Source organism: Martes martes (assembly GCF_963455335.1).
Source record: "Martes martes genome assembly, chromosome: 15".
Taxonomy (NCBI): Eukaryota; Metazoa; Chordata; class Mammalia; order Carnivora; family Mustelidae; genus Martes; species Martes martes.
Window position 1 is genome coordinate 45,855,446 of NC_137903.1, and position 24,684 is coordinate 45,880,129.

At 37.6% G+C, this 24,684-nt stretch overlaps 1 protein-coding gene across 1 annotated transcript in view; it reads left to right on the forward strand.

Annotated features, from left to right (window-relative positions):
- TDRD5 (tudor domain containing 5) overlaps positions 1–24,312 on the forward strand; it is an 85,307-nt gene extending 60,995 nt beyond the window's left edge. The window contains exons 12-18 of the mRNA XM_080825056.1: positions 1,755–1,955; positions 2,399–2,557; positions 4,533–4,694; positions 10,272–10,454; positions 11,196–11,339; positions 18,530–18,740; positions 23,683–24,312. Of these exons, the coding sequence (XP_080681182.1) occupies positions 1,755–1,955; positions 2,399–2,557; positions 4,533–4,694; positions 10,272–10,454; positions 11,196–11,339; positions 18,530–18,740; positions 23,683–23,900 (1,278 nt within the window). The 3' untranslated portion in view covers positions 23,901–24,312. The remainder of the gene's footprint in view (positions 1–1,754; positions 1,956–2,398; positions 2,558–4,532; positions 4,695–10,271; positions 10,455–11,195; positions 11,340–18,529; positions 18,741–23,682) is intronic.
- The last annotated feature ends 372 nt before the right edge of the window (positions 24,313–24,684 follow it).

Sequence of the window (24,684 nt, forward strand, 5' to 3'; positions counted from 1 at the left end):
CTTATTGGAGAAGTCAGCTGTCAGGGTGATGGATATTCCTCTGAAGGCAATGTCCTTTTTGTCTATAACTGTTTCTAACATTTTCCTGTTTGTTGCTGGTGTCTTCAGTTTTAGTATGTTTATGTGTGGATTTATGCTTATTTATCCTGCTTTGTGGTTCATTGAACTCCCTTTATCTGCGCTTTGTTACTTTTTATTAAGTCTGGCAAATTCCCAGCCACTCTCTCTTCAGTTAGTATTGTCTTTCCCCCATTATTCATATTTATATTCCCTCTGTCTCTGTTTCTGCATCTCTTTCTCTGGGACCACAGTTAAAAGTATGTTAAACTTCCTCAATTAATCTTCCATATTTTTTAAGCTCTGTATTTTATGTATTTCTCTTTCCATATTGCATTCTGGGTTTTTTTTTTTCTTCTTTCCAAATTATCTTCCACTTTATTGATTTACCCTTTAATTCTAACCTGATACTGAGTCAGTCTTTTAGGTGTTAAGTTTTGGTTATTATATTTTTATTCTCTAAAAGTTCTCTTTGTTCTGTAGTTTTGCTAGATGAATTTTTATAGATTGCTGGTCTCTGCAGAAGCTTTCAAATTAATTTTTTTTAAATGTAGTATGTTTAGTTTCTTTATAATTGTCTAAAAAGTTTTTGAAGGTTTACTTATATTGTTTCTGCTTGTTCTTACTTGTGATTAGTTGTTTCTTTGTATGCCTCTTATCTTTGCCCATGTGCTATTGATTGTCTTTGAAAAATTATTTGTGAGAATGTTTGAATAATATGGAATAAGATTGCCTACCTCTAGAGATACTTGCATTTGCTTCTGCCAGGTACCTAGGAATACTCCCTGTCTAGAATCATGTTAATTTGAATGAACAACATGAGGATTTGTCTACTATCCAGGTGATGTGAAAATTGAACTGCAAATCCATGTGAAGGCTAGTTTATTTCTTTTCCTTTCTTTCTTTTTTTTTTTTTTAACGTTTTATTTATTTATTTGAGAGAGAGAGAGCACAAGTAGGGAGAGGGAGAAGCAGGCTTCCCACCAAGCAAGGAGCCCGACTTGGGGCTCAATCCCAGGACCCCAGGATCATGACCTGAGCCGAAGGCAGTCGCTTAACTAACTGAGCCACCCTGGTGCCCCTCATTTCCTTTTTTAAGGCAAAATAGTTCCCACTTTTCCTTTAATGCTCTCCTGAGAATCTTTTACTCTCTCGACAGTTCTTTGATGCTTTTGGACATATTTAGAAAATGTTTTATCTAGAATTTTAGTGGTTTCTGTGGAAGGATTAGTCCAGTAATTTAACTTAATCATTTCTGAAAATGAAAGTGTTTCACCACATAAATAATAAAGGTTTTGGGCACCTGGGTGTCTCAGTGGGTTAAATCCTCTGACTTCAGCTCAGGTCGTGATCCCAGGGTCTTGGGATCGAGCCCCACATTGAGCTCTCTGCTTGGCGGAGAGCCTGCTTCTCCCTCTCTCTTTCTGCCTGCCTCTCTGCCTACTTGTGATCTCTGTCTGTCAAATAAATAAATAAAATCTTTAAAAATAATAATAATAAAGTTTTGTTCCATAATCACATTTTAAATAATTTTTCCTTTACTCTGGGTTTTATCCTGCAGTGTGTAATTCTAGTACTTTTATGGTTTTATTTTTACATGAAAATCTCTAGTTCATCAGGAATTTATTTTTGTATGTGGTTACTATAATTCATGTTTGAATTTGTTGTCTTAATCTCATGTCTTGATTATATTTCAGGAACATTGGACATCTAGAGCTATTTTGCAGTTTCAGAAGTTGTGTGGTTTGAAGCCGTTAGTGGGGGTAGTGGATGAATATGTAGACGGAATCCTTAACATTTTCCTGTGTGATACATCGTCAAATGAAGACATCTATTTCCATCATGTCTTGAGAACGGAGGGCCATGCTATTGTATGCCGAGAAAATGTCCCTTCTAAGGTGGAGCAGTCTGGATGTGTTTTGTAATATATTTTATTTACTCTCAATGCTTGAAGGTGTGAGATAATTTAATAGAGAAGTTATTTGATGTATTCTTTAATCTTAGAGACATCTGTGAGATGCCTGCCTTCTTAATGCAGAGCAGTCTCTTAATTTTCAAATGACCACAAAAAACTACCTTTGGCTGATGAGAGTTATTCTATCTTACCTCAAATAATTTCTTTGAGGCCTTCTTAGAGAAGACAGCATTCTTGTTTTGCAGATGTTTATGATGATGTCTGCATCACTGTTAATAATTTTTGTGACTCGGAAAAATTATCAATATGGAAAATTTTTTAACTGTTAAATTTTAGAAGATAACATTTCCACATTTGAAAATTATGAAGTGCTAAATTTGTCACTTTTTCTCTAAGTGATTAAACCCTTCTTTTTTTTAATCCCAGGGTTTCAGAGAACTCAACCCTTTAGCTTTATATACTAAATCCAGTTCAGGGCAGGAAGATGTGGTTCTGACAGAACTGGGTTATCCTTCCCAGCAGCACTATTTTAATGAAGACCGAGAGATAAGTCCACAATCAAAAGAGAGTGAATTATATACCCTGGTGAGAGGTTTTTGCAAAAATTATTATAATTCTTTCTTATTATTAACATTTAATGAGTTCTTATTATATGCCAAACACCATGAAAAACAGTGTGAGCATAATATGTAATTTAATCCTCATAGAATGCCTGTGATATAGTTGCTGTAATCATCCTTGCTTTATAGGTGAGGAAACTGAGGCTTTCCAAACCTAGGAAAGTTCAGGAACTTTATGCAATGATCTTAACAGTACCTTGTCTCTCATTACTTGCTGGTTTAAATCTTTGCTACAGTCATGCTTTCTTCTATACGATTTCTCACATATATTAAATTCCATTACTGCCTTGGTGCAGTTGTGACTTTACCTACACTAATCTAATTGCTGTTCTCTCTGCATATCTCAGATTTTTCCAGTGTTCTCATTTCTTATTTTTTCTGTAAGTCTTTAAGTGACTCCCACTCACAGTAATAACATTATTATTATTACCACTATTCCTCTTCCATACTATTCTACCCAACAGTAGTAGTAATAAAAATTAAAAAAAAATAACAACAGCAACATTTATTGAACTTGAACTACATGGGAGGGACTGTTCTAAGCACTCTCATGTGCTAATTAATTTTATGATCACTACCAGGTTGGTACTTTCGTATCCCTGTTTTAGATAGAAGTAAAATGAAGCACCAAGTAAAGACTTATTTAAGACTTTTGAACAAATAAATGAACATGCCCTCTGAGTCTTATATTCCTCATGACAACAAGTACTGGGCTAAGAATATAGGATGTGTTTGATTGAGAGCTAAAGTGGTTTTGGGCCCAGGAAGGCTTTTTATTTTCACTGAATAAATATTATTTTGCCTAAATATGTTTTATATATCTGACTTGTAAAATAAAATTGTAGAGATGATCTTATGTTTTTAGTAGATATTTGCTAACTATTAGATAAAAAGGGAGGACCAGTTTGACCACTGGGAGATTAGCCTGTCCTGAAAAATAGGTATGAATGTTTAGTGCTGCATGTTTGAAACAGATAAGGATATTAGATTTCTACTTAATGTTAAAATTAATTAGGCTTATTTGGCCCATAACACTTTCTAAAGCCTGAATTTTTCTTTATCATTATAACTTGATTGGAACAATTATGTTTCCTGATTCTTAAATAGTGATTTGAATACAACCATTATCATCACTGTGTTATGTGTTCCAATAATCATAGTTCAGTCTTGAAAATGAAATAAAGCCATCTTTTCTGCTAAAGAGATAAGAATTAAAATTCTTGTATCCCACCCCAGCCTATATCCCGTGGGCTTCACCCACACGCTTACCCACTGACTTCCTACCTGTGTATACCCCGTTCCCTGTAATTGCTACTCTCTTTAAATCCTAACCGTTTGTGTTACCTCCTTCATTGCATCTTTTTAAGACATCTTCCACCCCAACAATATTTTGGTCATATCTCTGCAGTGGCTCTACACTGAAGGTTGTACAGTGATTATCTGATTTTGTGTCGTCCTGCTATATTTGGAGTTCCTTTTTTTTTTTTTTAAGATTTTATTTATTTATTTGACAGAGATTACAAGTAGGCAGAGAGGCAGGCAGAGACAGAGGAGGAAGCAGGCTCCCCGACGAGCAGAGAGCCCAATTCGGGGCTCGATACCAGGACCCTGGGATCATGACCTGAGCTGAAGGCAGAGGCTTTAACCCACTGAGCCACCCAGGTGCCCCTGGAGTTCCTTTAGAGCTGCAATCCGCAGTATTCATCTTTACATCCACAGAGCTACCCTGCACACATTTCATAATGTGTGCTCCGTAAGTGTTTGTTGGCTTGAACTAATTTAGCAGGATAGGAAGGTGTACAGTCATGGATAAAGTTAGAAAATAATGTAGCATCCGTATGAGCCATAGTGAAAAATTCCTCCCAGAATGTATAGGCATGCAGATTTTAGAAACAGCATTAGTATGGAAAATAAAATAATGTCTCTTTCATATCTACTAGCAAGATATTAATGATGAAAAGGCTTTCACGCACCTTAAATCTGAATTAAACGAGCCATTAAAGGATTCTGAATTCAGTTCTTTGGAAACCCAAGATAAGTGCTGTGGAGAAGACCCAGCGTGGTCCATCCCAGAGCTAAAGAATCTGAAGGAAGAAAATGAGGTAGGAGAAGGAAGGAGTTTTTTGAAAATGTAATTCTTATACTGAATTCATAAGTGAAGGGGACTGAAATGAGATCGCTCTTTAAATTCTGCTTTCAGTGCCATCAGAGCATCTTGCACAGAAGAATTACATTTTCTCTTCAGCAGTCACCAATATGAAAGTTGAAATAACAGAGCCTTGATCACAAAAAAGGAAATGCATTATCTGGCTTTGATGTGTTAGTTTCTATCTTTTGCTTTGGGCAGTCTTCAAGAATTTTGTGGTGATTAGAAATGAGTACTGAGATACAGGATCAGGAGAACACAACAGGAAAAACCTCGACAGCTTTCGAGGATGTGTTTTATTTTTATTTTAACCTAATGTTTACGTACACATAGCTTGGGGGGCCCCATAACCCCTTCCTCTACATTTTGTATTTCACAGAGCAACCATTTTCATCTCTTCCAGCTGCTGCTTTTGGGATTTACCTGTTTCTTTCATTAAATAACATGCTTACATTGTTATTTCCTGAGTTTTCAGTTTTACGCCCTTCTGGGAAAGAGGAAGGTTTCCTTCTCTTTTATCCTTTTGCCCCACCACACACAAATGTATCCTTTCTGTCCCCAGTCCCCCATCTTACTAATGTCATACCACCCTTTCCATTAGATCACCGTTCAGTGTTTACATTATTACCGTAAATGCTATTGACAGTCAAGTAGTATGCTGTGGCAACATAATAGATTTTTGTGTAAAGGTAATGAGGAGTGATGTGGTAAGTGTAGGCCAAACTGTTCTAGTTGTTTATTATCTTGCCAGCACTAGGTCTTATCAATAATTTTCATTTTTAGCCATTCAAATAGATAGTAGTAGTGTCACAGTGTGATTTTAACTTGCATTTCCCTAATGAGTGTTGTTGAACATCTTTATGTGTGCTTACTTGCCATCCATATACATACTTCTTGGGGAAATGTCCAAGCCTTCTGCCCATGTTTTGGTTGGGTTGTTTGTTTTCTTGCTAGTAGATTTCGAGAGTGCTTTAAATCTTCTGAATCCTAGTGCTTTGTCAGATATGTGATTTTCAAATATATTCTCCTGCTTGTAGCATGTCTATATTCTCTTTATAGTGGTTTTCATCCCACAAAATTTTAATTTTAAGAAATTCCAGTTTATGAGGGTTTTTACTCTAGGATTTTGATGGATTCCTTTCTCACATTTAAGTCTTTGATCCATTTTGAATTTATTTTTGTGTGTGGTGTAAGAGTGGTCCAGTTTCATTCTTTTGTGTATTGTCCAGTTTTCCCAGCACCATTTGTTGAAGAGACTCTTTTTTCCATTGGCTATTCTTGCCTGCTTTGTCAAAGATGAGTTGACCATATATTTGTGGGTCCATTTCTGGGTTCTCTATTCTGTTCCATTGATCTATGTGTCTGTTTTTGTGCCAATACCATGCTGTCTTGTTGATTACAGCTTTATAATACAGCTTGAAGTCTGGAATTGTGATGCCTCCAGCTTTGTTTTTCTTTTTCAACATTACTTTGGCTATTTGAGGTCTTCTCTGGTTCCATACAGATTTTAGAATTCTTTGTTATAACTCTGTGAAAAAATGCTGGTGTTACTTTGATAGGGATTGCATTAAATGTGTAGATTGTTTTGGGTGGCGTAGACATTTTAACAGTATTTTTTCTTCCAATTCGTGAGCATGGAATGTTTCTCCATTTGTGGGGGGCGGGGGGGAGGGTCTTCGTTTCTTTCCTAAGTGTTCTGTAGTTTTCAGAGCACAGATCTTTTACCTCTTTGGTTAGTTTTATTGCAAGATATCTTACAGTTTTTGGTACAGTTGTAAATAGGATCAGTTCCTTGATTTATCTTTCTACTGCTTCATTATTGGTGTGTAGAAATGCAACAGATTTCTGTACGTTGATTTTCTACCTGCCTATTTGCTGAATTCTTGTATCAGTTCTGGTAAATTTTTTGTGGAGTCTTTCAGTTTTTCTAAATAGAGTTACGTCATCTGTCAAGAGTGAAAGTTTGACTTCTTCTTTGCCAGTTTGGATGCTTTTTATTTCTTTTCGTTGTCTGATTGCTAAAGTTAGGACTTCTAGTACTATGCTGAACAACAGTGGTGAGAGTGATATCCCTGTCATGTTTCTGACCTTGAAGAGGATATTAGCTGTGGGTGTTTTGTGTATGACCTTTATGATGTTGAGATATGTTCTTTCTAACCCTACTTTCTGGAGGTGTTTTTTTTTTGTTGTTGTTGTTGCTGTTGTTTTTTTTTAATCAGGAAAGGATGCTGTGTTTTGTCAAGTTCTTTTGCTGCATCTATTGACAGGATGATATGATTCTTATCCTTTGATTCTTATCCTTTCTTTTATTAATGTGCTGTATCACATGGATTGATTTGTGGATTTTGAACCACCCTTGCAGCGCAGGAATAAATCCCACTTGGTCATGGTGAATAATCCTTTTGATGTACTGTTGGATTCGATTAGCTAGTATCTTGTTGACAATTTTTGCATCTGTTTATCAGGGATAGTGATCTGTAATTCTCTTTTTTAATGGGATCTTTGTCTAGTTTTGGAATCAAGGTAATGCTGGCCTTATAAATGAGTTTGGAAGTTTTCCTTCCATTTCTAGTTTTGGAACAGTATCAGAAGAATAGGTATTAACTCTTCTTTAAATGTTTGATAGAATTGCCCTGGGAAGCCATCTGGCCTGGGACTCTTGTTCATTGGAAGATTTTTGGTTACTGCTTCAATTTCCTTGCGGTTATTGGTCTGTTCAGGTTTTCTATTTCTTCCTGGTTCAGTTTTGGCAGTTATATGTTTCTAGGAATTCATCCATTCTGTTTCATTGATTTTTGCTCTAATCTTTATTAATTCTCTTCTCCTGTTGGGTTTAGGCTTTATTAGCTCCTCTTTCTCCATCTCTAGGTGTAAAGTTAGATTGTGTATTTGAGACTTTTCTTGTTCCTTGAGAAAGGCTGAATTGCTTGCTGTGTACAGTAGGACTGCCTGTTGCTGCATCCCAAAGGTTTTGAACAGTTGTTTTCATTTTCATTTTTTTCTATGAACTTTTTTTTTTTTAAATTTATTTGACAGATAGAGATCGCAAGTAGGCAGAGAGGCAGGCAGAGAGAGGAGGAAGCAGGCTCCCTGCTGAGCAGAGAGCCCGATGTGGGGCTCGATCCCAGGACCCTGGGATCATGACCTGAGCCGAAGGCAGAGGCTTTAACCCACTGAGCCACCCAGGTGCCCCTTTTTCTATGAACTTTTAAATTCTTCTTTAATTTCTTGGTTGACCCATTCATTTATTAGTAGGATGCTCTTTAACTTCCATGGATTTGAGTTCTTTTCAACTTTCCTCTTGTGCTTGAGTTCGAGTTTCAAAGCATTATCATCTGAAATTATGCAGGGAATGATCCCAATCTTTTGGTACCACTTGAGGCCCATTGTGTTTTCCATTCTGGAGAATGTTCCATGTGCACTCGTGAAGAATTTGTATTCTCTTTCTTCAGGATGGAATGCACTGAATATACCTGTTAAGTTCATCTGTTCCAGTGTGTCATTCAAAGCCAGTGTTTCCTTGTTGATCTTATGTTTAGATGATCTGTCCATTTCAGCGACAGAGGTGTTAAAGTCCCCTACCGTTATTGTATTATTATCGATGTGTTTCTTTAATTTTGTTATTAATTGGAATATATAATTGGCTGCTCCCATGTTAGGGGCATAAATACTTAAAATTGTTAGATCTTCTTGTTGGATAGACCCTTTGATTATGATATAGTGTCCTTCCTCATCTCTTATTACAGTGTTCGGTTTTAAATCTAATTTATCTGATATATGGGTTGCCACCCTAACTTTTTTTTGATAACCATTAGCATGATAAATTGTTCTCCATCTCTTCACTTTTGATCTTTGAATCTAAAATGAATTTCTTGCAGATAGCATATGAATGGGCCTTACTTTTTTATCCAGTCTGATACCCTGTGTCTTTTTTTTTTAAGATCTTATTTATTTTATTTCAGAGAGAGAGACAGAGTGAGAGAGCATGAGAGGGTTGATCAGAGGGAGAAGCAGACTCCCCATGGAGCTGGGAGCCTGATGTGGGACTCGATCCCAGGACTTGGTGATCATGACCTGAGCCGAAGGCAGTTGTCCAACCAGCTGAGCCACTTAGGCACCCTACCCTGTGTCTTTACTGGGACATTTAACCCATTTACATTCAGAGTAATTATTGGAAGATAGGGGTTTAGTGCTATTGTATCACCTGTTAAGTCACTTTTTTTGTATGTTGTCTCTGTTACTTTATGGTCTATATTACTTTTGGGCCCTCTCTTCACTTAAAGTATCCCCTTTACTATTTCTTGTAGGGCTGATTTAGTGATCACAAATTCTTTTAATTTCTCTTTGTCCTGGAAGGTTTTTTTTTTTTTTTTTTTTTTTTTCTGGAAGGTTTTTAATCTCTCCTATTCAGAATGACAGCCTTGCTGGATAAAGTATTCTTGGCTTCATGTTTTTCTCATTTAGCACCTGAATATATCATGCCAGTCCTTTCTGGCCTGCCAAGTCTTTGTGAATAGGTCTTTTGCCAGTCTTATTATTTCTACCTTCGTAGGTAATTGAATTCTTGTCCTGAGCTGCTTTCAGGTTTTTCTCTTTGTGTCTGAGATTTGCAAGTTTCACTATTATATGTTGGGGTGTTGACCTGTTTTTATTGATTTTGAGGGGGTTTCTCTGTGCCTCCTGGACTCGGATGCTTGTTTTCTTCCCCATGTTAGGGAAGTTCTCTGCTATAATTTGCTCCAGTATACCTTCTGTCCCCTCTCTTTCTTTCCTTGTCAGTTTTTTCCCTTATGTATTTTGGAGTTTTATTGTCAGGTGATATGTATTTAGGATTGTTATGTTTTCTTGATGAACTGACCCTTTCATCATTATGAAATATCTTTATCCATAGTTACTTTCTTTGCACTGATGCCTACATTGTTTGATAACAGTATAGCCACTCCAGCTTTATTTTTTTAACTGTGACATAATATATCCTTTTCCATCTTTTTACTTCTAAAAAGATGGAAAAGATATTTTCCTTTTACCCTCCAGAAGACCCTCTGGCTTTCCAGCAGGAAAAAGAGGTGTGGCTTCCTTTGTATATGGAATAGGGTGGGGTATCTGGAGATTTAATTGCTTCTTACACAGACTTTTTACCAGTGCTTTTCTTTTTGTTCCCACTTTACATTCTCATTTCCAAAAACCTTGTAGTAGCAATTTCTGGCATTTGCCATATCTGGTATAAATTCAGGTGCTTCTCAGCTTTTTCTGCTATAAGCTCAGGATTCTGCTTTCTCAGGACTGCTTAGAAGGTTATCACTTATCTTTTTTTCTGTATCCAGAATGTAGGTTGTGTTTTCTTCTGTTCTAACAATGAGTTTGTATCTAAAATCTGAATATTTTGGTGATGTTTCAGGAGAGAGAGGGTAATCAGTTATGTATTCAAACTGCCATCTTTACCTAGAATCCAGGAAAAAAATTGTAAACCTAAATTTTAAAATATATAGCAACTGCAAGTTAAAGGTTTTCTTTGTCTTCTGATACATTCTAGGATGAGATCCCCACTGGAATGCCATGCCTGGAATCAGTGACTATCGGTGATGATGTTTGGGATGAAAATTGGTTACCTTTGCAGGCTAAAATGGATAAAGGGGACGATGCTGCCTCCCACTTACTTACCTCAAGCCTTGGTGGAAAGAAACCATACCCATCATGTAAAGAAATGCCGCAAAAGGTTAGATCCCTGGGAAACAACAGATCATTACTTAAAAATGGAAATGTAAATTTCTTAAAAAAATCTATACACTCTGGAATTCAAAAGGATTTATCACATGATAATTCAGAAGTATTCATTTTTTTTTCCCCAAAGATGGTAGTGATAGGGAGGAGGACAAGTTGAAACAGGGAAGAATAAATCATGGACTTATTATCCCATCTAACCTTTTAACCATTATAACTTTTGTTTTATCATTGGAATCTTAGGCCTTGGGATCTATAAAAATGCTGTTTTCACTAATTTTATTTTTATTGCATTAGCATTGTAATATAATCTCTGGGTCTCTGCATTGAGAATAGTAGCTAATATTGGGCCTAAAATATATTTAAAATATAACTCATTTCCCACTGTTTCTTAGAGGAAATAGCTACATTTAAATTGCTCCTTATTATTTATGCCATTTAAATGCTAGATGATCATGAAAAGTCATCTGGCCATGAAAATAGTATTGAAGAAAATACTACAAACCAGAGTTGTATTTATTTTTATGACATCTGTGTGTTCCAAGGAATTCAAGATATCAGATATGGACCAATAAAACAAGAGAGGGTGGGGAAGTCACACCGATTCAGAAACTTAATAAACACATTTTCTTGTTTAACCAACTTTGCCTCCTTGCCTTTACCTTGCCCATGTTATTCTCTGTCTGGATCATGTGGCACTATGCCTTGGTTTGTGTTTGCAATTTTTTCTCCGTAGGATTGGTGCTTTTCTGGACCCAAAGATATATGGGATGATTCATGGCAGCCTTCAGATCTTGTGAATGGAATGAAAGAAGAAGTTCAAGAACAAGAGGGATTAGATGCACAGGAAAAAAATACTGGCACAACCAGGATTCAAAAGGTAAATGTCTAATGAATGTTACTGACAGATTCTCATGAGGAAGTGCTTTCATTTTTAGAAAGTAAAATTCTGGTTAATGATCCCTCTCTAGCATTTGGTGGAATACATATACACAACATGTAGGTTGATTTTAAAATTAATTTTGGTCAACTTAATTTATCTCTTCAGAAGAAAATCCCAAGCTTAGAATTGAAAGATTGATAAAATCTCTATGTAAGAGATATAGAAAACAGTTATTTTCATATAATTTAGCCAAAAATAAAAATCTCTTTTTTTCTTTAATGTTGCTGTAGCAGAAAGCACTAATCCTTGAACAAAATATATTTGTTTTCTGTTTTTTCAAATATATTATGAGCATCATGAAACAGCAGGACAATTTGTTTGAATCATGAAATCTGGCCACCAGGCCTCTGTACTTTTATTTTCATGTGTCACATTGAAAATAAAGGGTTCAAGGGTGGGAGACTTGTTGAAAAGCAGATTTTTGGAAGAGGAGTTTTCTGAATGATGTATTTCCTTCAAAATATGGTTATTTTGTGTGAGAGCATTGATAAAGTATTCTACATTATATAGAACACTCTGTTCCAGAAACAGAGTGCTTAACAGCACAGATTTAGTTTTAGGGTAACACATCAACCCATCAAAAAACCCCGGTACCCATTAGCAGTCACACCCCTTTCCCATCCTTCCACAGCCTGAGGCAGCTACTAGTCTGCTTTCTGTCTCTCTAGATTTGCCTCTTAGGGGCATTTCATATAAATGTCCTATAATATGTGGTCATTCATGATTGTGTTGTTTCTTTTGCCATGCTGAGATTTTTAGTTTCATCTAGTCCCACTTGTTTATTTTTGTTTTTGTTGCTTATGTTTTTGGTTTCATATCCAGTAAATGATTACCAAAACCAGTGTCCTAAAGCATCCGTCCTGTGTTTTCTTCCAGGAGATTTATAGTTTCAGGTCTTATGTTTAAGTCTTTAATCCATTTTGAGTTAGTGTTTGTGTGTAGTGTAAGATAAAGGTCCAGTTTCATTCATTTGTCTGTGGATATCCAGTTTTCCCAGCAACATGTATTGAAGACACTGTCCTTTTGAAGAGGAAAATTACCCAGGGCAGGCCCAGGTCAAGCAGCCCCAGAGGATGGAAAGTTACTAACAATAAGCTAGAGATAACCAGAAGCCCTACTGGGAGTAAGAGATAACCAGTCGCTTCTGCTTCTGTAAACAGGCTTCCAGCCACAGGCTCCCTGCATTACTGTTCCCACCTAAAGCAGCCTCCCCACCCCCCCAGCCCCCGCTCCCTTGGTTTAAACCCACCTACCAGGAGTCAGCATAGCCCTTGGAACCTGACTGCCTGCAGTGCCCTATAAAAGCCCTATAACCCCCTCACGATCTCATCTGGGTCCACTGGTGTAAAATAAATACGAGTTCTCCTCCTTCTCGGAGTGTCAGTTGGTCTCTCACAGGTCTGATTATTTTTCCGCAACACTTTCCCCATTGTGCAGCCTTGGCGTCATTACCAAAGACGGGTTGACTGAATATGTGTGTTTTTATTTGGGGGCTCTCAATTTTATTCTTTTGGCCTATGTCTACTTTGTGCTAGTCCCATAATGTTTTTATTACTGGAACTTTGTAGTATATTTTGAAATCAGGAAGGGTGATCCCTCCTTCCCCCAACCCTTAAGACTATTTTGGCTATTTGGGGTCCTTTGTGGTTTCATATGAATATTAGGATTGTTTTTCTGTTTTTGTAGAAAATGCCATTGACATTTTGATAGGAATTGCTTTGAACCAGTAGATCACTTTGGGTAGTATGGAAATTTTAATAATATTAATTCTTCCAATCTGTGAGTGTGGAGTATCTTCCCATTTATTTAAAGTTTCTTCCATCAGTGTTACATAATTTTCACCTCCTATTCTTTTTGATGTTATTTTGAATGTGATTTTTTTCTTAATTTCCTTTCCAAGTAATCTCTCCACCCAATGTGGGGCTTGAACTCACACCCTCCGAGATCTTGAGGCAACATGCTCTGCCAGCTGAGCCAGCCAGGCACTTCTTAATTTCCTTTTCAAGTAGTTCATTTAATGAACTGATTTTGTTTGTTGATATTTGCGTATTCTCCTAGTCTAGCTAAGGATTTAGAAATTTTTTTTTTTTAAAGATTTTATTTATTTATTTATTTATTTGACAGACAGAGATCGCAAGTAGGCAGAGAGGCAGGCAGAGAGAGAGGAGGAAGCAGGCTCCCCGATTCCAGGACCCTGGGATCATGACCTGAGCTGAAGGCAGAGGCTTTAACCCACTGAGCCACCCAGGCGCCCCAGGATTTATAAATTTTTTATAGCTTCAAAAAAACTAGCTCTTATTTTCAGTGATTTTTTGTGTGTATTTCATTTATTTTTACTCTAATTTCTGTTATTTCATGCCTTCTGCTAACTTTAGCCTTAGTTTGTTCTTTTTTTAATTCCTTAAGGTATAAAGTTAAGTTGTTTGATTCTTCTTCTTTTTTTTTTTTTATGTCGGCATTTACTGCTATAAACATTCCTCTTCATCTACCTTTGGCTCAGGTTGTGATCCTGGGGTCCTGGGATTGGGCCTTGCACAGGGCTTTCTGCTCAGCTCCCTCTGCCCCTCCCCCCTTTCATGCTCCCTTCCCCACCTCCCCCAAAGAAATAAAGTCTTAAAAAAAAAAATTCCTCTTAGTTCTCATTTAGCTGTATCCCATTGATGAAGTTCTAGAATATAGGTGAGGTTCGATGGGGTGAGGTCCGGAGCCGATGACCAAGAAAGAATTCTTGAGACATCTTTGGTGCAAAATGGTGGTTTATTAAAGCACGGGGACAGGACCCGTGGGCAGGAAGAGCTGCTGCCCTGGGGTTGTGAGGGATGGTAGGTTATGTACCATGGGGGTGGGGGAAGTAAGGAAAAGGGAGGCTTCAAAGAACTTTCATATGCTAAAGAGGACTTGCAAGATACCAAGATACCTGATACCAGAGGCCTTGCCATTGCCTAGGTTGTTTTGCCCTCTAGCAAGGTATTAACATTAAGATGGGTGGGAGATTCCTAAAGAATGTCATAATATGTCCCACCCAGGAGTGGGGGTGGGGGAAGGTTGTAGGGTGTCAGCCTTTTGCTTTGTCCTCAGCCAGGCTTCTGTTTCCTCATCACCATTAATTTTGGTATGCTGTTTTCATTTGTATCAGGATATTTTCTAGCTTCTCTTTGATTTCTGTTTTGACCCATTGGCTGTTCAGGAATATGCTGTTTAATTTCCCAGGTTTCCAAATTTAATCTTTGTTTTTGATGGATATTTTCCCTGTGTATTGAATTTTAGGGTGTTACTTTTTTTTTCAGCCTTTGAAGATTTCCTACCATTATGTTCTGGCTTCTGTTGAATTGTCAGCTGTCAGGTATCATTGCTCTGTTGACAGTGATTTCTTTTTTCTCTGGCTTCTTTTAAGATTTTTCTGTCTTTTGCTTTAAGCTCTTTGATAATGATATATCTAGATGTAATTTCCTTTGGGTTTACTCTACTTGTGTTTCACTGAGCTTATTGAATAAGAAAATTGATGCCCTTCATCAGTTTTATAAAATAGTGCTTTTCCCTCATTATCGCCCTCCTGCTGGCTTTCCAGTTATCCATGTGTTAGCACTTTGGCTGAGTCCCACATGTCTGTTGGGCTCTTTTCTCATGTTTACATTCTTTTTTCTTTTCTTTTTTCTCAGTGTGGAGATTTTTCTATTGATTCTTCTGGAATACTAGTCCTCTCATCTGTGGATCCATTCTGCTGCTAACCCTACACATTGAATTCTTATTTCAAACATTTTTCGTTTCAGTTCTAGAATGCCGATTTGATTTTTTTAAAAATAAATTTGGATTCTCTGTTTTAATTCTCCATATTTTTATCAATTTTTTAATGTCACTTCCTCTACATTCTTGATCATGCTAATGGTAGTTATTTTAAAGTTTTTTTCCAGATAATGCCAATATCTGAATCAACTTTGGGTATGTTTTCTCCCCCCCGCCTGCCCCCCCATCCTGTTTTTGGCATTGTTGGGGGCAGGGGGTGGAGAAAGTGGGAAGCATTCCTTATGATTTTTTAAAAATTGAATATTGGACATTATGGATAAAAAAATTATAGAGGTTCTGGGTGAGTTCTCTTCCTCCCAGGCTGATTGAGATGTCCTGTGGCTGGCAGATAGCAGCCAGTCACCATAACACACATACTGAGGTTTGGCTTTAGACTTTGTTAGGACTGCTGTATTTCACTTTTGTCCTTACTCCTTAGATGTGGCTGTTACTCCTGACGTGGGATCCTTTGGGGATCTCAGCTGAAACCCTTGGTGGGGCTCAGACTCCATCCCCTGACTCCTCAGCTTTATAATGTGTAATTCATATTCTATATGAATATATATATATATATATATACCCATCTAAATTGTACAGTTTAATGGCTTTAGTATATTCACTAGTCCATTAGCTTATTGTACATTCATCCCACAAGCAGTTGTAGAACGTTTTCATTATCCCTCAAAGAAACCCTGCATCCGTTAACTGACACCCTGCCCCCTGTCTGCCAGATAACCGCTCATCTACTATCTCTCTCCATTGATTTGCAACATTTCATGTAATTAGGATCAGTACAGTCTATGACCTTTTGTGTCTGGCTTCCTAACATAATATTCTCAAGGTTGATCATGTATCAGTACTTTATTTCTTTTCATGGCTGAATAATCCATTCTGTGGATAGACCACATTTTGTTTATCCATTCGGCAGCTGATGGACATTTGAGTTTTCAGTTTTTTGCTATTATGAATAATGCTGCTGTGACATTCATGTACATGTTTTTACGTAGATGTGTTTTAAGTTTTACGAGGGTATATACCTAGGAGTGGAATTGCTGGGTCATATGGTAACTCTTTATTTAATGTTTTGAGGAATTGCCAGACTTTCCTAAATAGACATTCCCACCAGCCATATAAGATTGTCCCAATTTGTCTACATCTTTGCCAGTACTTGTTATTCTATTTTTTGTTTTTTTAAATCATGGCCAACCTAGTGGGTGTGAACTTGTATGTTATTGTGGTTTGAGGCTGTGATTTTGATTACATATGTTAATCATGTTTCTTAAAAGTTTGTCATTTACCTCTAGTTAACTACATTAACTACAGAGAACTAAATCTGGTAGAACAATCTTCTCAAAGTACAATGTGCCTACACATCCCCTAAGAATCTTGTGAAGCTGTGGGATCTGACTGAGCAAATTTGAGATGCGGACATAGGTTCTGCATGTCTAGCAAGCCCCCAGGTGGTGCTGCTGGTTGGTGAACCCCACTTTGGGCAGCAAGGCTGGAAAACATTCTTCGGAGAAAGAACCTTGATTGTCAATTAAGTGCTCAAGTTGACTGCAGGCATTTGCTTTCAGAGTGTCATACAAATTTAGAAAGCATTCACCTGTGTTTGTTTGTTTTCAGAATAAGCTATCAGAACGCATCTTAAATATGTTTTAACAATGCATCTTTCTTCAAAATCACACTTATAAGGAAAGAAAAAGGATATAGCCTTAAAAATTTGTTTCTGATTTAAATTTTTGTTAAGCTACTGACGTGTAAAAAACACTTGGTCTGGCTGGTCTGCAGTCTATGGCTTAGCCTCACCGCAGGCTAAAATCTACAGGTGGCATAAGGTACATTTTTGGAGCCTGTTTGTCCATCTGCAAAGACCAATTTAGGTGGTGATCTTTCCAGCTCTGAAAGTTTATCGTATTAATATTCATCTACATACCTTTGGAGCTTTATTTAAAGAACTCACTAATGCTTAGCCTCATTCTGAGAATAAATTTACGGGGTAACTAAAGCACACATGAATTGTATAAGCCAAGTAACAATTTGAATCTGGATCTTTAATTTCCTGAAGTAGCATATTGTGTGGCCAGTATAGCTATCTGGGATGTGAATTTCACTCTTGCTGTCAAAAAAGGCTACACACATAGCCCTTTATATATTGCATAATTGTATAGCCACGTTCATGCCAGCCATGTTTGAAAATGACAGGGTTTTTTTGTTGTTGTTGTGGAACAAAAAAGAAATGCCATCTGATACAAAATGTCTACTATATAGGAGCATGAAGAACAGACAAAGCTACCTTTTCTGTTTGTGTGATTACTGGTTCAGTTCACTCAGGGCAGATCCCAGACTGTCAGCCTTATAGGTGGGGTAGGGCTGGCTTTAGTCATATTAATGCCAGTTACCATCACAGAAGATAAATGCTAAGTTACCGTAGATCGTATCTGCTTTAGCAATGACTGTATGGTAGGATATCGGGTCTCATGGTTAAAATTTGATATTCCATTCAGTTAAGTCCAGTTTCGTCTCCATATGGGATGTTCATCTTTTTCTCTAAAACCCTGGTTCTTAATACTCCATTTTGTCTCTTTTGAGGAGCCTTCCTTTAACTACTTCATGTTCTAGTGTGTTCACACTGCGGAATGTGGGCAACGCCTCCGTTCATGGCTGGCTGCCCGACACACACTGTTTCCCTGAGGGCTGTGAACTTAGGGACAGGGATCCTGTCTTACTGGGAGATGGTGAGAACTTGGACTGGGCTGAGTTACTTACCATCTCTGCTTTGTCACCTGCTGGTTGACACTGGATAACTACGCCTCTTATGAAAAGTGTTCTGCTAAGTGAAAGGGCCCCTAGCGAGGACGACAGAAACCTGGAGCTAGAGCGGTCAGTCGTCCTGAGGTTGAAATGAGGAAGCACACGCAGGGAACCCAGCAGTGTACCGGCCAGCGTGCCGCCTTTGCTCGAGTTTCCCGCCACCCTGCTGCGACTCTGTTCGGCAGCTTTCAGCACCGTGTTTGCTCATAATGTATGTAAATGTAGTGTAATTGATGTAAATGTAAATGTAAATGCTTCTCAAATTGAATTGATGGTCACTAAGTTAGAAAAGGACTTGTTCTTTTTTTAGAACTAGGTTCTTGAAAGTGAGTAATGGTTTTAATTCTATGTGAAAAGTATGTCTTGTCTATACAACTAAGGAACTGAAACAGGGTTAATTCTTATGTTATACTAACAACTACTTTTCATGCTTTTTTTTTAATTTATTTTTTTATATCTTTTCAACGTAACAGTATTCATTGTTTTTGCACCACTTTTCATGCTTTTGCCCAACTTTTCTCATACTGCAGCAGCCAAATGTAGAGAATTACTCAGATTCTTCCACATTGCCCAAATTGGAGGAGTTCTACATCTCTCTGATCCAGTCGCAGCAGTCAGCAAAAGGGAGCCAGCCCGAGCCCAGCAGCGTTCAGACTCAGGCAACGCCAGTCCAGCTGTCCGCGGCAACCCTCAGTGCAACTCCTATGGCACTTGATTCTGCAGAAAAACATTCTGCTTCAGGTAGCTTTACACGTAATTGACATTACGTATATCATCCTGCTGAAGACCTTCATTTATCTTCTTCAGAACATAACTTGAAAAATTGCTGACTTTAGCATTTGTCTCACGTCCTTACTGGGTTCCCTTATTCCCTTCTGTTTTGCTACTCCTCTCTCTCTCTCTCTCTCTTTTTTTTAATGCAGTTTGGTTGGGGGGAGTCTGTTTTACAAACAATAGAACTTGCCAGTTTTTAAGTATTCTGTGAGTTTTGACCCTTGCGTACAGTCTTATAACCACCACAGTCGCAACATAGAGCAGCCCCACCAGTTCTTTGCTTCCCTCTGCGGTCATTCTCTTCCCTTGCTTCCTGGTTCCCGTCATGTTCCTTTCTCTTTTCTAGAATATCGTAAGAGAGTCATGCATTACACAGTTTTTAAGTATGACCTTTTTCCCTGAGCATGACGTTTGAGAGATGGATTTATGTTGTTGCCAGTGTCAAAAGTTGGTTCTTATTTTTTGCCAAGTGGTACCCAGTTGTATGGATATGTGTTCATCAGATGAACAGATTTGGGCCATTATGAATAAAACTGCTGTGAACATTCACACACAGCTTTTTGTGTAGACATATTCAGTACATACCAAGGAGTAAAATTGTTGGGCGACGTGATCACCACATGGTTAACTTTTTAAGAACTGCCAAAAAGTTTTCCAAAGTGGCTCTTCCATTGTTTATTCACACCAATAATACATGAAATCTGATTGCTCCGTCTCTTTTTATTGTCAGTGGTGCTACCTATCAATCTTTTAAAATTTTGCTATGCTAGTGTGTGTGTAGTGGTATCTTATTGTGGTTTTAATTTATATTTCCTTGTTTGCCAGTGATGTTGACCATCTTTTTATGTGCTTACATGCAATCTGTAGATCTTCTTTAGTGAATTACATGTTCAAATATTTGCTCATTTTTATTGGATTATAATCTTTTCATTCTTTATTCTGGACACAAAAGCTTTGTCAGATATATACAGCTAGATGTATGTGATACATATATCACAAATATTTTCAAGCATGTAACTTCCTTAACAGCATATTTGAAAGAGCAAAAGTTGTCATTTTGGTGAAGTCTGATGGATTTTTTTCTTAATATGAAGTTCATGTTTTTGTGTCCTGTTTAGAAATCTTTCTTAACCCAAGTAACTGATTTGTTCATTTTCTTATGAAAAGTCCTGTAGTTTTAGTTCTTAAAATTAGGTCTGTGATCCAATTTGTTGATTTTTGAGTTATGGTTTGCATTAATATTATGGTGTGATGTAAGGATCAATGTTTATTTTGATTACATTTAATATTCAGTTGTTCTAGCACCATTTGTTGAAAAGATTAACCTTTTTTAAACTGCCTAGATATAAAAATATTTAAAAAAAATAATAAACTGCCTAGATATCTTTGTCAGAAGTCAGTAGGCTATATATGTGAGGGTCTATTTCTGGACTCCTATTATGTTTTAGTGGTTTATGGGGCTTTATACCACTGCCTTGATTAGTGGGGATTTATATATCTTGAAATTGTACAATTTTGTCCTTTTTCAAATTGTTTTGGCTATATTCATTTTCCATATGAACTTTAGAATCAACATAAATTTACACAAAACCTTAAAATTTTTATTGGGATTTTTTTCATACATTGTAATATTAGTTTCAGGTGTACAGTATAGTGGTTTAACAATTCTGTACATCACCCAGTCCTTATCACCATAAGTGCTTCCTTAATCCCCATCCCCTTCAACCCCTCCCCCCACTTTTTCAGTTTTTTTTTTCCAAGTTTTTATTAAATTCCAGTATAGTTAACATACAGTATAATACTAGTTTCAGGTGTACAATTCAGTGATTCAACACTTCCATACCTCACCCATTGCTCATCACAACAAGTATACTCCTTAATCCCCATCACGTATTTTAACCATCCCCCCACCCATCTCCCCTCTGGTTACCATCAGTTTGTTCTCTATAGTTAAGAGTCTGTTTTTTGGTTTGCATCTCTCTTTTCTCTCCCATGCTCATTTGTTTTACTTCTCAAACTTCACATGGGAGTGAAATCGTATGCTGTATGTCTTTCTCCTGCAGACTTAATTTACTTTGCATAATATTCTCAAGCTCCATCCGTGTCATCACAAATGACAAGCTTTCATTCTTTTCTATGGCTGCGTAATAGTCCATTGTATATATGTTCCGCCTCTTCTTTATCTTTTCATCAGTCCATGGACACTTGGGCTGTTTCCATAATTTGGTTCTTGTTGATAATGCTGTTAAAAACATCAGGGTGCATGTATCCTTTTGAGTTTGTGTTTTTGTATTCTTTGGGTAAATACTTAGTACTACAATTGCTGGATCATAGGGTAGTTCTATTTTTAACTTTTGAAGAACTGCCATCCTGTTTTCTGGAGTGGCTGCCTCAGTTTGCATTCCCATCAGTAGTCAAGAGGGTTCCCCTTTCTCCACATTCTTAACAACACCTGTTGTTTGTGTATTATTGATTATAGTCATTTTGACAGGTGCAAGATGATATTGCATTGTAGTTTTTTTTTAAATATTTTATTTGTTTATTTGACAGAGATCACAAGTAGACAGAGAGGCAGGCAGAGAGAGGAAGGGAAGCAGGCTCCCCGCTGAGCAGGGAGCCCGATGTGGGGCTCCATCCCAGGACCCTGGGATCATGACCTGAGCCGAAGGCAGAGGCTTTAACCCACTAAGCCACCCAGGCGCCCCAGCATTATAGTTTTGATTTATATTTCCTTGATGATCAGTGATAATGAGCATCTTTTCATGTGTCATCTGTATGTCTTCTTTGGAAAATGTCTATTCATGTCTTCTGACCATTTTTTTAAAAAGATTTATTTGACAGACAGTGAGAGAGGGAACACAGCAGGGGGAGTAGGAAAGGGAGAAGCAGGCTTCCCACTAAGCAGGGATCCTGATGCAGGGCTTGATCCCGGGACCTGAGCAGAAGGTAGATGCTTAAAGACTGAGCTACCCAAACACCCCTGCCCATTTAGATTATCTGTTTTTTGGATGCTGAGTTGTATAAGTTCTTTATATATTTTGGGTACTAACCCTTTATCAGAGATGTCATTTGCAAATATCATCTCCCATTCCATAGGTTGCCTTTTAGTTTTGTTGTTTATACCTTTGCTGTGCAGGAGCTTTTTATTTTGAAGTCCAGTAGTTTATTTTTGCTTTTGTTTCCCTTGCCTGAGGAGACATATCTAGAAAAAAGTTGCTATGGCTGATCTCAGAGATTACTACATGTGTTCTTCTCTATCTAGATTTCTAGCTGCTTCTTCTCTGGAACCTTCCTCCCACAAATTCCAGGCACCTTGACCTTTTTTTTTTCTTTTTTTTAAGATTTTATTTATTCACTTGACAGACACAGATCACAAGTAGGTAGAGAGAGAGGAAGGGAAGCAGGCTCCCCACTGAGCAGAGAGCCCAATGTGGGGCTCGATCCCAGGACCCTGAGATCATAACCTGAGCCGAAGGCAGAGGCTTTAACCCACTGAGCCACCCAGGCGCCCCCACCTTGGCCTTTTTGAATTTCAGACTCAGTCTTTTCAACCCAGTAAGATCTCCAGGCTCAGTTTTGCTTCTCCTTTCTTGTACTGAAGCCTGGAAACTATTTCAGCAGGAGCGAAGGCCCTTGTAGAGCTCACTTTGTTTGTTTCCTTTCTCTTAGGGATCACTATCTTGCATGCTTATTGTTCAGTATATGAATCTGCTACTGCTTCATACATTTTGTCCAACTTTCCAGTTATTTAAAGCAGGAGAGATTGTTTTTCAATCACCGTTGAGTTTACGTCATAACTGGAAGCAGAAGTTTTCCTACTCTTTTAAATTCTTTGATCATGTGTCCCTGCTTTCGTATATTTGTATCTTTTAAAACCTGAGCTCACCAAAACTGTGTAAAACCACTTATTTTATTAGAACTCACCAGCTCTTTTCCTCTCCTCTCTAGTGGGCATTAATTATAGCTTTTGATCAGAGTTTTACCTTTTGGAATACCTGTCAAATTCTCCTTGAATGTAATTCATCACAAATGCATGGAACATATACCACCTGCTGCTATGTTAGTTGCTAAAAATGTAAAGATGAATAACGTACTGGATTATGCCGTGTTTTCTCTAGATTTTTTTGAAACTATGTTTTTAAGGTCTAGAGCAGTACTTTTCAAAATGTAATCATATTGGTACCAGTCTGTCAAGTCTTTGCTTAGATGGGCAACACATTAGCACATTATTTAGCTCACCTGGACTTTTTTTTTTTTTTTTTTTAAACTAAAGCAGAATTTTCTTGAAGAAAGCAGTATGTTTGCTTAGATGCTTGCAAAAGCTCTTCTCATTGTAGCAGGTAATAAAGAGTTCATAGACTAGTCGCTTTGGTCACTGTGCTCTAGAGTATATGTATTCCCTTCCTTGGCTATTTGGAATTTTTGGCACTAATTCTAAGGAATGTGTTTTATGTCTGATATCTGGTTTTTGGAACTTCTTACAAACATCTTGGTCAGTTTTGTTTTTACACTGATATAGACTCAAACTGAAACCACTTTGGCAATAGAAAACACCTCTGGGACACCATTGTGCTTACTGCTGTAGATAGGGGAGCTTAAGGACTCATCTCTGGAATTAGAATTATATCCAATTTATTTTTATGACATCCTAGAAAGAAATTTTCCCTTCCCTGTTCATAAGTACATTTTCCCTGTTCTGACAAGGATTTATTTCCACTCAGTTCCCCTTTTTCATTTTCTTTCTATTTGTTGACTGGTTTCTGAGTCTTATCCTCTCTAATTGTAACAGTGGATGTCACCCCCTCTAGAAAATGATTGTCACACACATTAGGAAACATCTAGAATGGGAAAGAGAAGGCAGTGAGTGTGAGAATCCCTTGAAAAAACTTGTGTTTTCTTTCTTTTTCAGTGGAGAGCTCTCCAGAGAGCCTAAAGAACGATTTCTCTAGTAGCCGTGCTATTACAGTGTTCAAAGACAAGAGTCATGGAGCCATGGACCAGCTGTCTTTGATCTTGTCTCCTGAGCACCAGATTTCCCAGAAGCTCTACATTCCTCGGAGCACAGCCACTGCTGCCATGGGAGCTGCGGCACGGTTGGCCACCTCCAGGAGCCTCTTACACTGGTAACCCAGTGTGAAAAGAATGGAAGCATGAGGGAGTGAGTAGGGGAGAAAATTATAAGCCAGGTGCGTTAGGGCTTGGTGATTTCCCAAGGCCAAAACATGGAGGAGGTATTGAGACAAAACACTATGTTGATGGTTGATGCCTTTGTCTTTCTTTGTGACCGTATGTTAGCTTTGTTTTGCTAACAGTCCACTTTGTTGTGTAAGTATTGATATTTAATGTTTTAATTTTTATTGATGATGTTTCTTATTCCGCATAGTTTTGTTCACCTTAACATAGTGGTTTAAAGGCATTTTTATTTTTTGTTGCTTTTGTGTATATGTGTTTCTATAAATGTTTTTCTTGTACATATCATGACTGATAAATGAGAGCTGAAAAACTAATGTTTTGCGATCCATATTTAGTAAGACAAAAATTATCTCACATTCTTATGTCCAGAAAAAGGATGTCTGAATTGTAAGGCTGCTTTTTCTTTCTCATTTGAAATTTTCTATATCATAGAGATAATGCTGGGCTCCAATTCTACCATTATTATTTCTTTGAAACGCTAGGATCAGTGAGAAAATACACATCCTGAAGCTGTGGTCATGTAAACACTTACACATTTAAAAGATTTAAGTTCTCTTTCAGTACAGGCGGTTTCCTGAAGACCTCTAACAAATTCCGGAGACTGGGTGCTGAAACTTGGCCGGGCCGTCTCTGTCGGCCTCGCAGTTCCAGGAGCTTCAGCATTGAAGCATCTGTGGGACATGGTGTTCTCTGAAGTCAAACTGTGTGAACACTGCAG